General features: G+C 42.3%; 1 protein-coding gene across 3 annotated transcripts in view; it reads right to left on the bottom strand.

The window, feature by feature from the left end:
• slc7a3 (solute carrier family 7 member 3) overlaps positions 1-16,220 on the bottom strand; it is a 41,402-nt gene that overhangs the window by 6,843 nt on the left and 18,339 nt on the right. For 2 of the 3 annotated variants that reach the window (XM_033030660.1, XM_033030662.1), the window contains exons 2-10: positions 13,409-13,791; positions 11,044-11,202; positions 10,375-10,537; positions 7,455-7,579; positions 5,725-5,947; positions 4,882-5,021; positions 4,021-4,123; positions 1,809-2,017; positions 1,203-1,369 (exon numbers count right to left, since the gene is read on the bottom strand). In XM_033030660.1, the coding sequence (XP_032886551.1) occupies positions 1,203-1,369; positions 1,809-2,017; positions 4,021-4,123; positions 4,882-5,021; positions 5,725-5,947; positions 7,455-7,579; positions 10,375-10,537; positions 11,044-11,202; positions 13,409-13,778 (1,659 nt within the window). In that variant the 5' untranslated portion in view covers positions 13,779-13,791. Of the gene's footprint in view, positions 1-1,202; positions 1,370-1,808; positions 2,018-4,020; positions 4,124-4,881; positions 5,022-5,724; positions 5,948-7,454; positions 7,580-9,829; positions 9,835-10,372; positions 10,538-11,043; positions 11,203-13,408; positions 13,792-16,220 lie in introns of all 3 variants that reach the window. The other variant, XM_033030661.1, reaches the window with a different exon arrangement.

The raw sequence follows: 16,220 nt of genomic DNA, 5'->3' as shown, positions 1-16,220 counted from the left end.
TGCTCTTTAAAAGTTTCCCAAGCCTCTGGCTTCCCACTCATCTTTGCTACGTTACACTTCTCTTTTATTTTTATGCTGTCCCTGACTTCCCTTGTCAGCCACGGTCACCCCTTACTCCCCTTGGAATCTTTCTTCCTCTTTGGAATGACCTGATCCTGCATCTTCTGAATTATTCCCAGAAATATCTGCTGTTGTTGTTCCACTGTCATCCCTACTTGGGTATCTTTCCAGTCAACTTTTGCCAGGTCCTCCCTCATGGCTCCATAGTCCTTTGTTTAATTCTAATACTGACACTTCCGATTTTCCCTTCCCCCTCTCAAATGTAGATTAAAACTTATCATGTTATGGTCACTACCTCCTAATGGCTCCTTTACCTCGAGTTTCCTTACCAAATCAGGTTCATTACACAACACTAAATCCAGCATTGCCTTCTCCCTGGTAGGCTCCAGTACAAGCTCCTCTAAGAATCCATCATGGAGGCACTCCACAAACTCCCTTTCTTGGTGTCCAGTACCAACCTGATTTTCCCAGCCTATCTGCATGTTGAAATCTACCATAACAACTGTAACATTACGTTTTCGATATGCCAATTTTAACTCTTGATTCAACTTGCACCCTATATCCAGGCTACAGTTTGGCGGCATGTGGATAACTCCTATTAGGGTCTTTTTACATTTAGAATTCCCGTTCTATCCATACTGACTACATCTCCTGATTCTATGTCATCATGGTCTAAATTTCACTCCTCACCAACAGAGCTAGTCTGTCTTTTCGATAGGACGTATACCCTTGAATATTCAGTTCCCAGCCCTGGCCCTCTTGCAGCCATGTCTCTGTAATTCCCACAACATCATACTTGCCAATTTCTAACTGAGCCTCAAGCTCATCCACTTTATTTCTTATACTTTGCACATTCATATACAACACGTTAACTTCGATATTCACCTTCCCTCTCACACGTGTGATACACAGTCACTTAAAATGTGTATTCTCAAGCCTTGTGCAGTAAAACATTTGCATTCCAAATTGAGGCAGGGAATGGGTTTTGGAAAAAGATGTGTTTATCATGCGTTGCAGTGTGCCACCCACGACAGGTGGAAAATTAGTAACTGGAAATGCAAGGAAGCAGGAGATCAGTATTTATGGGAAAGGGAGATGGGAATCATTTCTACTTCTTTGAATAAAGAGATTGAAAGTTTTACCTTAAAAGTTAGAGTCGCATCATTCATTGGCTGTTTACATATCACGATCGTAATAAACGCAATCAACACGCAAAGTGTAAAAAAAAATGTTATCCATAAGGCATTTCCTTTCAAGATTTGCTGGTAAAAGTTGGAAATTACCATGGCAATGCAAGCAAAGAGAATTGCTGGAATGAAATAAGATAAGAAACTTTAAGGATGCCATACACTGCATTCTTTAATCAATGAAAAAGATAATCTATTCATTTGTGGCACATGTTAGATGCAGAAAAGCGCCAACTCTCAACCAATATTCCACCCCAATCACATAAGATTATTCTTTCTTCCACAGTCGAAATAATTTAAAATAATTCTGTTGAAACTTCATGCACCCTGGCAGCACTCCAAACCGCCTGTGAAATAACATCACCATAATTATTATTAATTTTTTAAAATCCTAAACCCACTGTACCCACATTTTGTCCACAAATATGAAATTCTATTATGTGCATTGGCATTTTGCGTGTACATTCTCTTTCAGCACATTCGTAAAATTGCCAATTAAATGATCATTTGCACAGAATGTTCCACAAAAATGTCACAACATTTCAGTCCCTGGATACTTACAAAGAATTCCAGAACTGATGTAAATAATTAATCCAGAACTTTTAGTTGGGGTGTTTTTTTGGGGGTAAAACAGTAACTTTAAGTTCAGTGAAGTTTTATCCTCAGCCTGATAATCTTCACTGTTGATTTGAGTATCCAAGTTGCTTTTGTTTTCTTTAAGTGAAGTCATTTCATACGAATCAGATAGAATAAATTCATCAGGCTGATACCTGGAAACAGAATAAATAAGATTAACTCTTTGTGTTTCCCAACTTGCACACTTTAGGCTTTAGAGATACAGCGTGGAAACAGGCCAACCGAGTCGCACTGAACAGTAATCACCTATCCTGCACACCAGGGACAATTTGCAATTTTTCCCAAAGCCAATTAGCCTACAAACCTGGACATCTTTGGAGCGTGGAAGGAAACTAGAGCACCCGGTAAAATGGCTGTTTGCTTGAAGTCTGTAAAGCAGTCTCTTGCTTGACTGTTTGCCTCATCTGATCAGGCATGAAACAGGAAAAAAAAATGAAAAAAGAGGAAGAGAGGTGGGGGTCCAGGGAGCATTTCCCCCGATAGGATTCCAAGGGGCAAGTGGAGCGGGTAAAAGGGGGCAGCGCCCCCTTTATGCAAATTGTTTTTGATAATCGTACCTTGAAATGACAGTTTTCTTGCCTGTTTACCCAATTTCTCGCGGAACCCCTCACTGCTCACACTCACAGGGATCCCCCCCCCCCCCCCCCCCTTACCTTAGCTCACAGGGACCCCTCCTTACCTTAGCTCAAACTCACAGGGACCCCCTCGCTGCTCACATTCACAGGGACGTCCCCTCACCTTTACACACACTCACAGAGACTCCTCCCCCCCCTCTACTTGCTTTAAAGCGCTTACTGACATCGACCAGGCCCTGGCCTTTCCCAGCCCCTGGGGCCGCTGGTACCTGCGCTAACCAAACATCCTATAGCAAGCAAGATAGACCACTCCTTCTAAATGCAATGGGCTGACGTGTAGTATGCAACGGAGCGGAACATGGGCCTTTTTTTCATCCATTTCAGTAACCCGACCGACCCGACTCGCAGTGTAATCAGCGTTGCGGGGGAACAGTTTGTGTTAATAAATTATAATTCTGAAAATGAGGAGAAGATTTTTCCCAAATAACTTTTATTTTTACAAGGATGTTTCCGTAACCGGCTTCCGTCTCCTCACTAGTATCTTTGCTCCGCTATGGAATCTTTGATGCGGAGACGGAAGCCGGTTACGGAAATGGGGCCGAAAATTACCCATGAATCTGCCCATGACCGTACTATGTCTTTTTTGTCGAGTGATCTATCTTGCTCGCTATAGGATCTTTGGCGCTAACTGCGCCCCAGTGCCAGAGCCTCGCACTACCAGGCCTCGCCTTGTCCCGCTCCTGGATGCCTCCCTCCTCCAATCACCGCTCTCTATCCTCAATCCCGCTCCCCCACTGCCTCCTCTGACCGTGCCTCCCTCCTCCAATCATCGCGCTGAATCATCATGTCCCGCCTCCCACTACCTGCTGACTGATGTCCTTCTAATCCAATCAGCTCCCTCGATCATTAGTCCTGCCCCCACCATCTCGCGGAAAGCCATTTAAAGAGATTTAGAATTTTTTTTAAACAAATTTCAAAATCCGCGTGTCCGCAGAGAAATCTTATGCCTGTCTGATGAATTATTGCAAATAAATAGTTAACTGTCACTCGCATCTTATGCAAATTATGCCGACAATTCCATAAATCAATAATTATAAAATGTGATTTTTTTGTCAAGGACCCTGTGCATATTAGCTACATATTTTAGTTTAGTTTAGAGATACAGAGTGTAAATAGGTTCTTGGGCCCACCGAGTCCGCGCTGACTAGCGATCAACCCGTACACTAGTTCCATCCTGGACACTAGGAACAATTTACAGAAGCCAATTAACCTACAAACCTGCATGTCTTTGGAATGTGAGATGAAAATGGAGCAGCTGGAGAAAACCCACGCAGTGACAGGGAAAAAGAACCAACTCTGTACAGACAGCACCCGTAGTCAATAGACAATAGGTGCTGGAGTGGGCCATTCGGCCCTTCGAGCCAGCAACGCCATTCAATGTGATCATGGCTTGAACCCAGGTCTCTGGCACTGTGAGGCACAGTGTGCTGCCTTGATACTGCTGCTGAAACATAATAAGTTGCTAGCTTTTGGCTGGAGAAGGAGGAGGACTTACTACTCACCTGAGGATTAAAACACAAATTGCCACCAATGAATAGGCAAGTAGTGTACCAATAGACATGAGGTCAATCAGAACGTCCATGTCAAAGAACATTGCCATGAAAGCTGTAACACAACAAAAACAAATGTGACTACCCTCACATGCTAACTAAGCACTGTCATCCTCCTGCCCATTCCTGAATGCACTGTGATCAATGTATTTATTTGGTCATTCCCTCCTGCACATAAAACAAACAAACAAAAAACAAAAAACAAAACTTTTTTCTCGTGTGTGCCAAAAGTGCATCCTAACTTATCTTTTTTTAAATGGGACAGAATAATTTCTTATTATTAAACATCTTATCATACTTAGATATTATGTAATGTATTTTTATCTAGGCATAGGTAAAGATCCACAGAGAAGGTAATGATTTTTCAGAAAAACATCACATCAAGAAGACCAACAGGAGCTTTGAAATCTCTAAAGGGCTTGTCCCACTTCAACCGGTGACAGGTACTGACGACTGAGTTGTCTTCAGTTGTCGCCGACAGGGTCGTAGCTTGTCGTGGGTGGATGTAGGTTGACTTTGTCGCCTGTGTGGTCATAGGTTGTCATAGGTGCACATCCTAATGGGTGGCCGGTTGGTGGTAGCTTGCTGTCGACGAGGATGTAGCTTGTCGTAGACATTGTCGTGGGGGGGGGGGGGTCCAGTCGCTGGTTTTTCGGCGACTTGCTATGACCATGACAGTCGCCTAATACATTTGCCTGTGGGAGAGGCCCTTTAGTCACTGAACAGGGAATGAATTCAAATTGATGAACTGCCAGCATTGTCGTGTTTATCTGTAAAACCATTACCTCCAATGCTGGCCTGAACTCTACTTACCAGCAATTATACCAGAAGCAATGGTTGCGTGCACTGGGGTCCTGTTTTTTTTGTGCGTTTTACCCAGGAATCGAAAGAGCAATCCGTCCATAGCCATTGAGTAGATGATACGTGGCATCGGGAACATGGCGCCCAGCAGACTAGAGAGAAGGACAATGGTAAAGAGATCAGGAATAACTCAGCACCGAGCCTCCGTCACTTCTCCTTGATTTGTGTACTCTTGTTACACAGGAAATTATGTCTTGCTATATCTCCTTTGATTAGATTCCTTTTTTATTCCATTGCCAGAGGGTGGCCACAGACAAACTGGAGGAACAGCACCTCATGTTCTGCTTAGGTAGCTCACAACCCAACGGTGTGACCATTGAATTCTCCAATGTTATGTAACCAACCAACAACCCCCATTTCCTATATCCCTCCTGGATGTGCATCCAATTTCTCCCATGATCCTGCCCCCCCTCCACTTGTATCCCTTCCTCTGGCCTTACATTTCAGTCCTCTCCCTCTTTATCACACAGCCTTCTGTCTCCAGTATTCTCCTCCCCTACTACAATCAGTTTGAAGAAGGGTCCCGATCCGAAACGTCGCCTTTTCATGTTCTCCAAAGATGCTGTCTGGCCCGCTGAATTACTCCAGCACTGTCTCTTTTTGTAAAGCAACATCTGCAATCCCTTGTGTCTACACCTTCCATTTGTACCTCGTGTCTTACAGATGGTACAAAAAGGTTCGAAAATATCACACAGCCTCCGGAAAACACAAATGTTTGCTACACCATGTGAAGCCTATTAGTGAATCTTTTAAAATATTTTCTGACTATTTCTTCTGAACAAAAGTTCTGCCTACCTGGTAGAGAGGGCGCAGAGAGAGCCAATAGCCACAATGTACCGAGCAGGTTCCCAGCCTATATACTGGAAGGCCTCAGGCAATGGGCTTTGTTTGTCCAAGATGTAGTAAGGCATCATGAGTGTGAGAGCAGCCGACACTCCAAAGTATGCCACAAGGCAGATCACCAAGGAAACAATAATGCTAATAGGAATCGACTTCTGGGGATTATTTGCTTCTTCTCCTGTAAACAGCAGTAAACAAACATGAGATGCAAAAAGTCACCCATTCCTTCTCTGCAGAGTTACCACAGAGTTACTCCAGCATTTTGTCGATCGTATGATGCAATAAACCAATCCCACTATAAATCAGCAAAATAATAAAAGGGAAAGCTGAAAACATGACATGAAACCGAGAAGTTTCAGTTCTCAGTCCTGACTGACTTGCAGCCAAATCCAGTAGTGCACACACATACACTCCACTCCGTCTTGCAGCAGATAGCACACCATAGAACGCAACAGGAATTAAGGTGAGGGGGAGAGGTATGCCTACACACTCTAGCCCCATGGAGGAAATGGTGACGACCCTTCGAGAAAGGCATTTGCTGCGGTTATGGCCTTGCCTTGGGGTGAACCACAGTCCTCACACAGACCTATTACTTTTTCCTCATGTTTCACTTCTATCTCCAGCTCAATATACAATTGCAACTTTGCTCTCTTAATTAATACGGGTGTCAGGGGTTATGGGGAGGAGGCAGGAGAATGGGGTTAAGAGAGAAAAATTGAATGGCAGGGTAGACTAGATGGGCCGAATGGCCTAATTCTGCTCCTATCACTTATGAACTCTCCACACACGCGCCTATTTTTGTGCTATTTTATGTGGAGTAATTCAACCTAACAGACTCCAGAGGCCGACAAAGATGACAACAATCAATCCCTCGATGCCATTTGCTCAGTAACGGGCACTTAGAGGGAGACAAGTATAAAGCAGACAGGGCAGTGGAAATGGAAATCCTTAGAGCTTTAGGGAATCTGCCAGAACTCCTTCAACACACTGATTGATCCAATCAGAAAGCAGCAGCATCTCCACTTCTGCTGCAGATCAGGCAGATCTGCCACTGTTCAGCATGAAATATACGAACATAGTTGCCACACAAATGAGAGGAAAGCAGCACAGCCAAAAGAAATCAACAAGAAAACACAATTGTGTTGCGAACACCACACTGGCAGTTGACTGACACAACAATCTTCACACATGGGCAGACATTATTTACAAAGGTTCTAACTTCTTTATCAGGGTTGCACAGCGGTAGAATTTCTGCCTTACGGCGCCAGAGACCCGGGTTAGATCCTCACTACAGGTGCTTGTCTGTACAGAGTTTGTACATTCTCCCCGTGACTTGCATGGGTTTTCTCCGGGAGCCCAGATTTCCTCACACACTCCAGGCGTATAGGTCTGTAGGCTAATTAGCTTGCTACGATTGTAAATTGCCCCTCGTGTGTGTAGGATAGTGTAAATCTGCGGGAATCGCCGGTCGGCGCGGACTTGGTGGGCCGAAGGGCCTGTTTCCGTGCTGTATCTCTAAACTAAACCAAGATGGCACATGACGTGCTTGGGGTGGTAGTGTGAACACACGGACATTACATTAGCTATATCAGGGGCACCCAATGCTCTGAGGACTAGGCATAAAAAACATTTCAACATTGCCTCTGGGAAATTAAAATTGAGTTGACAAAAACCTTGGTCCATACCTGTAGCTGCAATGCAGTCAAACCCCACAAAGGCATAGAAACAAGTAGCAGCACCTGTGAGCACTCCATACATTCCAAAAGGAGTGAATCCTCCTTTACCAAACCTTCCTACCTCAGGGGTAGTACTAAGAAAAAACACAAAGCAATATGTTGTTATTAATGGTGTATACAAACTTTAAGACATATCAGACAATTAAACAAAGGGAGGCACAGCGGTGCAACTGGTAGAACAGTTATCTCACAGTGCCAGAAAACCAGGTTCAATCCTAACCCTGGGTGCTGTCTATGTGGAGTTTGCATGTTCTCCCTGTGACCGTGTGGGTTTCCTCCCAGGTCCCAAAGATGTGCGAGTTTGTAGGTGAATAGATAATCTCAAAGCATTATTTCATCCTTCACATAAAGTTTATCTGAACCCAGAGGATCAAGGTTAGTTTGGATTGAGTAGGAAGAAATAAAAAGATTCAAACTCAGTACCATCAGGCTGTAAAGGTGGTCGGACAAAGACAATATACAATAGGTGCAGGAGTAGGCCATTCGTCCCTTCGAGCCAGCACCGCCATTCAATGTGATCATGGCTGATCATCCCCAATCAGTACCCCGTTCCTGCCTTCTCCCTATATCCCCTGACTCCGCTATCTTTAAGAGCCCTATCTAGCTCTCTCTTGAAAGTATCCAGAGAACTGGCCTCCACGGCCCTCTGAGGCAGAGAATGTCACAGACTCACAACTCTCTGTGAGAAAAAGTGTTTCCTCCTCTCCGTTCTAAATGGCTTACCACTTATTCCTAAATTGTGGCCCCTGGTACTGGACTCTCCCAACATCGGGAAAATGTTTCCTGCCTCTAGCATGTCCAAACCCTTAACAATCTTATATGTTCCAATACGATTCCCTATCATCCTTCTAAACTCCAGAGTGTACAAGCCCAGCTGCTCCATTCTCTCAGCAGATGACAGTCCCGCCATCCCGGGAATTAAACTTGTAAACCTACGCTGCACTCCCTCAATAGCAAGAATGTCCTTCCTCAAATTAGGGGACCAAAACTGCACACAATACTCCAGGTGTGGTCTCACTAGGGCCCTGTACAACTGCAGAAGGACCTCTTTACTCCTATACTCGACTCTTGTTATAAAGGACAACATGCCATTCGCTTTCTTCACTGCCTGCTGTACCTGCATGCTTACTTTCATAGACTGATGAACAAGTACCCCCAGATCCCGTTGTACATCTCCTTTTCCCAACTTGACGCCATTTAGATAGCAATCTGCCTTCCTATTTTTTATACCAAAGTGGATAACCTCACATTTATCCACATTAAACTTCATCTGCCATGCATCTGCCCACTCCCTCAACCTTTCCAAGTCACCCTGCATTCTCATAGCATACACCTCACAGTTCACACTGCCACCCAGCTTTGTGTCATCTGCAAATTTGCTAATGTTACTTTGAATCTGCAAGTTTGCTAATGTTATTTTGAAATGAAATACTTTGAAAGAATGGATGACCAATGATCTCTTATGTGAGGAACTGGTCAATGATACTATCAAGGGGCGCAGCATACATAATATGAACATGATTTTTAATTAATGGCAGCTACGTTTCCCAGGATCTATTTGATTACTGCAGTCAAAAAGAATCAGAAATAACATGTCTAACATGTCTAAGTCTAACATGTCAACCTTCCACTCTTCACGATGGAGCAAACATTTCTGTAATGCCTTTCCTCACTATTTCTCCTAGAGTCATAGTGTGGAAACAGACCCTTTGCCTCACCTTGCCCACACCGACCGCATGTCGCATCTATACTAGTCCCACTTGCCGGCGTTTGGCCCATATCCCTTTAAACCTGTCCTATCCATGTACCGGCCTAATTGCTTCTTAAATGTTGCGATTGTCCCTGCATCAGATACCTCCTCTGGCAGCTCGTTCCATACACCCACTACCCTTTGTGTGAAAAAGTTACCCATCAGATTCCTATTAAAACTTTCCCCCCCTCACCTTAAACCTGTGCCATCTGGTTCTTGATTCCCCCACTGGGCATCCACCCGATCCATTTCTTTCATTATTTTATACACCTTTATCATCCTGTCATGGTTTTTTACATTTTAAATTTACCTTCTGCATACTCCTAATGCACATGTGGCATTGGGAAATGTAGCAAATTGCATATTGGAGATGGGAAAAATAATGATAATCATAGGCCCATGACTCCTACCAGATAGAAGGGGCTATCCCACTTGGGCGACCTAATCTGCGAGTTTAGAAGAGTGTCTTTGACCTTCAAACTCGCAGCATGGTCGACACCTGGTCCTAGGAGGTCCTATGAGGTCGCTGGAACTCTCCTTCATGCTCGAGGGAAGTTCCCGAATACTCGTCGCTTCCAGCTAGGTCGTGGAAATTTTTTCGCTTGTAAAATTTGGTCGGCATGGCTCTTTTGAACTCGTAGTGCAGTGGAGTGAGGTCACTATTTAGTTACAGGCAGTCAAGGGCAGCCGTAGGCAATCTCCTTCGCTGACCGGGCATTTTGTTTGGCTCATTGGAGTTATCAGGACCAAGGAAAAGGTAGGTAAAATGCCCGCTAAACTTTATTATACTTCTTAAAATTGTCTCCACTCCTTCTCCCCCCCCCCCCCCCCCTTCTCTCTTAACTCCCGGATTAGGTCGCCCAAGTGAGACAGCCCCTTAACGAATGGATCACGAGAATGATTATGTCCCTCAGTATGCAACTGATATTAGGTTTATACTAGGCTTTAGCATATTTAAAATAAACGTATGAAGAACAGAATGAAATTATCAATTGAAAATGTTTGAGGGGATCTCAGTGCCCTTGTGTTTCTTTCCGAAAACTAATCATCACTTTCAAGAAAATATAAAGGTTAGAAATAAAGCAAAGTTGAGAAGAGAAGGATTCCATATACACACACCTGTTGCCCACGGTTTCATTGTAGTCAGTCTCTGTTAATTTCCAATTCTTGATGTCTCCTTTGATAAACCCAGATATAATAACAAAGCACAGGACCATTAGGTTTACGGCAGTAAAGATTTTATTCACTAGTGCCGACTCGCTCACTCCAAATGCCAAAAGACCTTTATTAAAAAAAATGCAAGCACAAAATAGATGCATTTCATTGTAACAACATAATTACTTTAACATTATTGACTTGTTTTTGTTATTTTCAGTGGGATAAAGAAATTCACTTCATACCTAAACCCAGATTTATGAGTGGGGAGAGGAGCAGGAGTTGGTAATTATCAGCAGTTGTTTTCTGCATTTAGGTTTGGGTGGGCAAGACAGGAAGTGAACAAACACAGCAACATTTTTTGTTATTTCAACAGAAGTAAAATAAATTTCACTTTTGTACCTTCCTCTCAGTCACTTTTACCTGCTTCCAGGAAGAGTGACTGCAGTTTATACAACTCAAGACACATAGAGTATGGAGCTAATGCACGAGAAAACAAATCTAAAAATCTGAAGTAAACCCATGTCCCACTTTAATACTTCGATTGAACTTGCATTTGCAGCGGAAGTTAAATTAAAGTAAATCTCAGGCCTCTGTAACGACATTAAGCACAAAACTCTGTATTCATCTTACCTGTGAGAAGCAAGATTAAGATGACAGCAAATATATCCGGATATCTTGAAAGCACACCTGGTAAATTCATCATCAGGTACTTTTCAAAGAAAATTGAAACTTTGTCATCAACGAGACTGTCAAATGTGGAACTCCATGCACGGGCAACACTTGCTGTGCCTGAGAAGGAAGGGGCAAGATTGTCAGCTCAGCCAGCTTATGGTTGGCACTGCGTAGAGAACACTTTCTTATGCATTTTCTGCCAATAAATATCTCATTAAACCTGGTATTTAGGTGGGTGGCGGAAATGGAGAATTCTTCCAACCTACAGCAGCAATATTCCTTTGCATAAACGACACAAAAACTATCCCCATACATTATACAACATTGGAAGTGTAACAAAACTCTTGAAATTAACGCTTTAATGTGACATGCTACAGCAACATTGACCAGGAAGGTCAGCCACTGCCAAGCCCCAAAGTCAAAAATTCTGCCTCCAGAATTCAGTTCACCATTCAGCTTCTTGCGGCTTATTCCAATTCTTTCTCTTTCCACTGCCACAATGATCAGTTGGTTATATATCCACTTCCTCTGTCTACAATAGTTCAATCTAAACCTCATTGAAGCGTCCAAAATCATGAGGGGCATGGATGAAGTAAGTGAACGCTCTGTGTCTTTTTCTCAGAGTAGAGGACTACAATTAGAGGGCATAAGTTTAAAGTGAGAGGGGAGAGATTTTTTAGGGATCTTTTATCTGGACCAAGCTGCTACTTGCAAACTGGAAGAGCAGATCCAATTATGATCTTCAACCCACAGATATTATGGATAGGAAGGCTTTAGAGAGATATGGGGATAATGCCAGCAAATGGAGCCAATCCAGAATGCCAACATAGTCGGCATAGACTAGTTGGGCTGAAGGGCCTGTCTCCAAGCTGCATGGCTCTGTGATTATATGCACTTTTCCTCTTCTAACCTCGAAGATCTGTCCTTAGCCACACAGAACTCTGGTAAATTAAAAAAGATTGGACGGGATCTGCTTATCTATGGTAGAAACATTACTATTTTCCTTAAGTCCCGATATTAGTTTAGCAAAGGTCAAAATTATAGTCAATACAATGTTTTGGTACAAGCTCACTATTACCCCTTGTAATGTTCAGATCCTTTGACAATCCATCCAATGTATTGTTCACCCGGTCAAAGATTTGATTACAGATCTTATATCAATTATAGTTCAATTATAAAACCCATGTCAGGTCTTCTACAATGTTTACAATTGTTATGCACAATGTTTTGTGCAACTACTCTCACTTCAAAGACAAATACTGGAGCAAACTTGCACAGCGCTAAGTCCACAGCATGATACAACTTAATCTGAATTTCTCGGGTTTATTAACTGATAGACGCTGGCAAGATTCCTGAGAGTGCTTTGTGCTCTTAAAGGAGTAACTTGGGAATTTTAAGATCCATCCAAATTGACAGACAGATCTCAAGTTTGAGTCTTTTTGGAAAGATCGGAATTGCAGCTATATAGTAATACTTAATTACTGAACTGTATTCTTAATTTAACTTAAGTTAATAACGTGGTAAATTATTGTTAACTTAAGTTGTAACTTAATGATAAAGTCCAGTAATTGAAGATTACTGTATAGTTGTAGTTGCATTCCCCACAAAAAAAACTTGAGGGTTCTCGTGAGAGTTTGCCTGACCAGTCTGAAGAAGGGTCTCGACCCAAAACGTCACCCATTCCTTCTCTCCAGTGCTGCCTGTCCTGCTCAGTTACTCCAGCATTTTGTGTCTATCTTCGGTGTAGACCGGCATCTGCAGTTTCTTCCAACACCATTAATATTTAAGGGACCAAACGGGGTGGCTATTTATGCCACTAAAATTCAGATTATAGTGGATGACAGAGAGAATTCCCACAGAATGTCTATGCGTCACGCGATAAGAGGTAGGAGCGCAAAATAAAACATCAGATAAACATTAAAATTCAGTTTTGACCCCCGCCATCAATTGGAAGAGAAAGTCAACAATAAACTCATTATCATTATCATTATCATTATCATCCTTTATTGTCATCTTGCAAAGCAACAGTTTTACAGTGTAAAATGAGAAGACGTTTCCCAGGGAATACCGGAGCATCGCACATAAAAACTTAAACATTTCACGCATAAAATAAAAACAATTAAAAAAAACAATCCAGTTCCTGATAAAACAGTACGAATAGTTTTAAAAAAGTGCAGGTAAAAACAGCAACATTAAAATACAAGTAAAAACAGTCATAAAATGTCCAGGGCAGCTGATTTAAGTGGCCTGAGCCAGTGCCAGAGTTATTACTCAGTGCCAGTTATTAAATTAAATAAGTGCCAGTTATAAAACTCAGACTTACCTAGTACATATGATAGGATTAAATTCCATCCAGTTATAAAAGCGCACATTTCACCCACGGAGACATAGCTGTAGACATATGCTGATCCGGTCTTGGGGACCCGGGCTCCAAACTCAGCGTAGCAGAGGCCGGCAAGTATAGAGGCAATAGCAGAGATCAAGAAACACAGGACAATAGAAGGACCTGCCTTTTCCCTGGCTACTTCACCTGCTAAAACATACACACCTGCCCCAAGAGTACTGCCAACCCCTAGAGAAATTAGGTCCATAGTCGTCAGGCACCTGACAAAACGGGTTTCAGTTATGTCACTGTTCACAACTCTTCTGCGAGTTAATTTTTTCCCAAAATTTATTAAGATCTTGCTTGCCATATTGATGCTTGTGCTGTATTGAAAAAAAAAAAGACTTCTGTTACAAAATGATTAAAGCTGTCAGAACATCCACAACACATAACATTTCTCACAGCCGTTCAGAGAGGATCTTTTTGTGGACTGAACGGGATTAGAAGAATATCAGGTGACCTTTTCCAAAAGTTGGTGATTGACAATGGGTTAATTTTGTATGTGGATTCCCAAAGCTCTGCGGCAAGGACAAGGATTCTGAACCAAGAAGACAGAGGGATAAAGACAGGCATAACAACTGGTTTCAAAACAATGTGCCTCGGAAGGAGCTGATATCAATCTTCAGAGATTATTGGAGAAAAGGAATAGGCGACGTTTCGAATCAGACCCTTCTTCAATCTGACAGTCACGGGAAAGGGGAACGAGAGATATATATGTAGAAGTACTCTCTTTGTCTCTCATTTCCTTTCCCCTGACTCTCAGTCTGAAGAAGAATCTCGACCCGAAACATCAACTATTCCTTTTTTCCCAGAGAAGCTGCCTGACCTATTGAATTACTACAGCCCTTTGTGTCTGTCTTTGGTTTAAACCAGCATCTGCAGTTCCTCCCTAGACATCATAGATTATCAATCAGTCATTTTTATACATTCAGGTGTATACTCAGGATGATCACCACCAAAGCTCAGTATTGAACGAGTGAGCAACTAGAATTAATGAGCTCCCAAAATTTGATCTGGAAGTCTGAAGTTGGAAGTGATGTGAAGAGAAACATGCAACACCACAATTTGCTTCATTTAGTTAGATTTCTCCTGTACATTATTTTATTTAACATTTATTGCTTAATCCTTGCCCGTGCCGAAAAATTCATATAAATTCTGTGTGGTTTTAATGAAGTTGTTAATCAGTTTATTATTAGCACAGGATATGTAGTATTTTAAATACGAAAAGGAAGCATCAACATCTTCATGTTACAAGGCAACTATTAGAATTGGAAGAGTTTCTGTTTAATCATTAACACCGAAGGAAGAGTAGCGGGTAGGGCAATCAGTAACCAGATACGCCGATGCAAGCGGAAACGCTAATGTGCATGGTTAATTTATTTTCAAAATGCAATTCCAGAAATGATTTTTTTTCCCCTGTCTGCGATAGTTCAACTGGGAATCTGGACAGGCTTGCAACTGTACGATTAGTCAGCTCAAGTCACTTCTGCGTGAGCAGTCATAGATACATAGATACATAGAAAATAGGTGCAGGAGTAGGCCATTCGGCCCTTCGAGCCTGCACCGCCATTCAATATGATCAAGGCTGATCATCCAACTCAGTATCCCGTACCTGCCTTCTCTCCATACCCCCTGATCCCTTTAGCCACAAGGGCCACATCTAACTCCCTCTTAAATATAGCCAATGAACTAGCCTCAACTACCTTCTGTGGCAGAGAGTTCCAAAGATTCACCACTCTCTGTGTGAAAAATGTTTTTCTCATCTCGGTGTCAAAGGATTTCCCCCTTATCCTTAAGCTGTGACCCCTTGTCCTGGACTTCCCCAACTCCAGGACAAGGGGTCATCCCAGGCACATTTCCAATAAAACCGGGCGGGGCTCCACATTTACATCTTAACTATTAGGCAAAGGTTCGACTTTCCATCTTAATTTGAATATCATTAATGTAGGAGCATAACTTTTCCAGGTCATAACAAATCCAAGTAACTATAGAAGTAAGTCTTCCTCTTCCTAAATAATTTTGAGTCGGAACTCATGCAAGCAACAACTGCTGATAATTCTGTTTTGTGGCTGCATTTCTAGAAGCCAGCAATATTTTGTATACAAAGTTTTCCCAGAACTAAACACCAAAACTAGCTTCCCTCCAAATGAGTAAAAGATTACCAATGCTAAGCTACACCCTTGGACTGCTCTATTGACCAAGACAATCATTGAGAATAATCCATCTTACTGATATATCTTTATACAACAGCAACTGTTACCAATACTCTAGGCAACAAAAAAGTGATCCATGTAAACAGACACTCCAGTATGGTCTGAAGAAGAGTCTTGACCCAAAACATCACCCATTCCTTTTCTGCTGAGATGCTGCCTGACCGGCTGAGTTACTCCAGATTTTTGTATCTATCTTCAGTTTAAATCTGTTGTTCCTTCCTACACACTCCAGTATTCGTTAGATTGTGTACTTACTTGCTCAATGAGTTTTCAGTTTTACGCACAATTTATTTCAATTTTGATGTTACAACTAAAGTTTAACCAGATGAAAACCTGCTCTCCGATATACTCCATTGGCATCACCCTGTCTTCAAATGCAGATGTTGAAACGCCTCTTCTGGTTAGGTCAGTTAGTCCTCAGTCACATCTAAAAATATGAACCTGGTCACCTCAGTCTTCAGGCTCTCAACAAAAACCCTTCACTGTCAATATGATCATGTCAGCAAATCTCTTATGTCTCCTTCTACGACTTAAATTCA

Source organism: Amblyraja radiata, chromosome 12, assembly GCF_010909765.2.
Source record: "Amblyraja radiata isolate CabotCenter1 chromosome 12, sAmbRad1.1.pri, whole genome shotgun sequence".
Lineage (NCBI taxonomy): Eukaryota > Metazoa > Chordata > Chondrichthyes > Rajiformes > Rajidae > Amblyraja > Amblyraja radiata.
The sequence above is the reverse complement of the archived record's forward strand: the minus strand, read 5'-3'. Positions and strand labels throughout refer to the sequence as shown.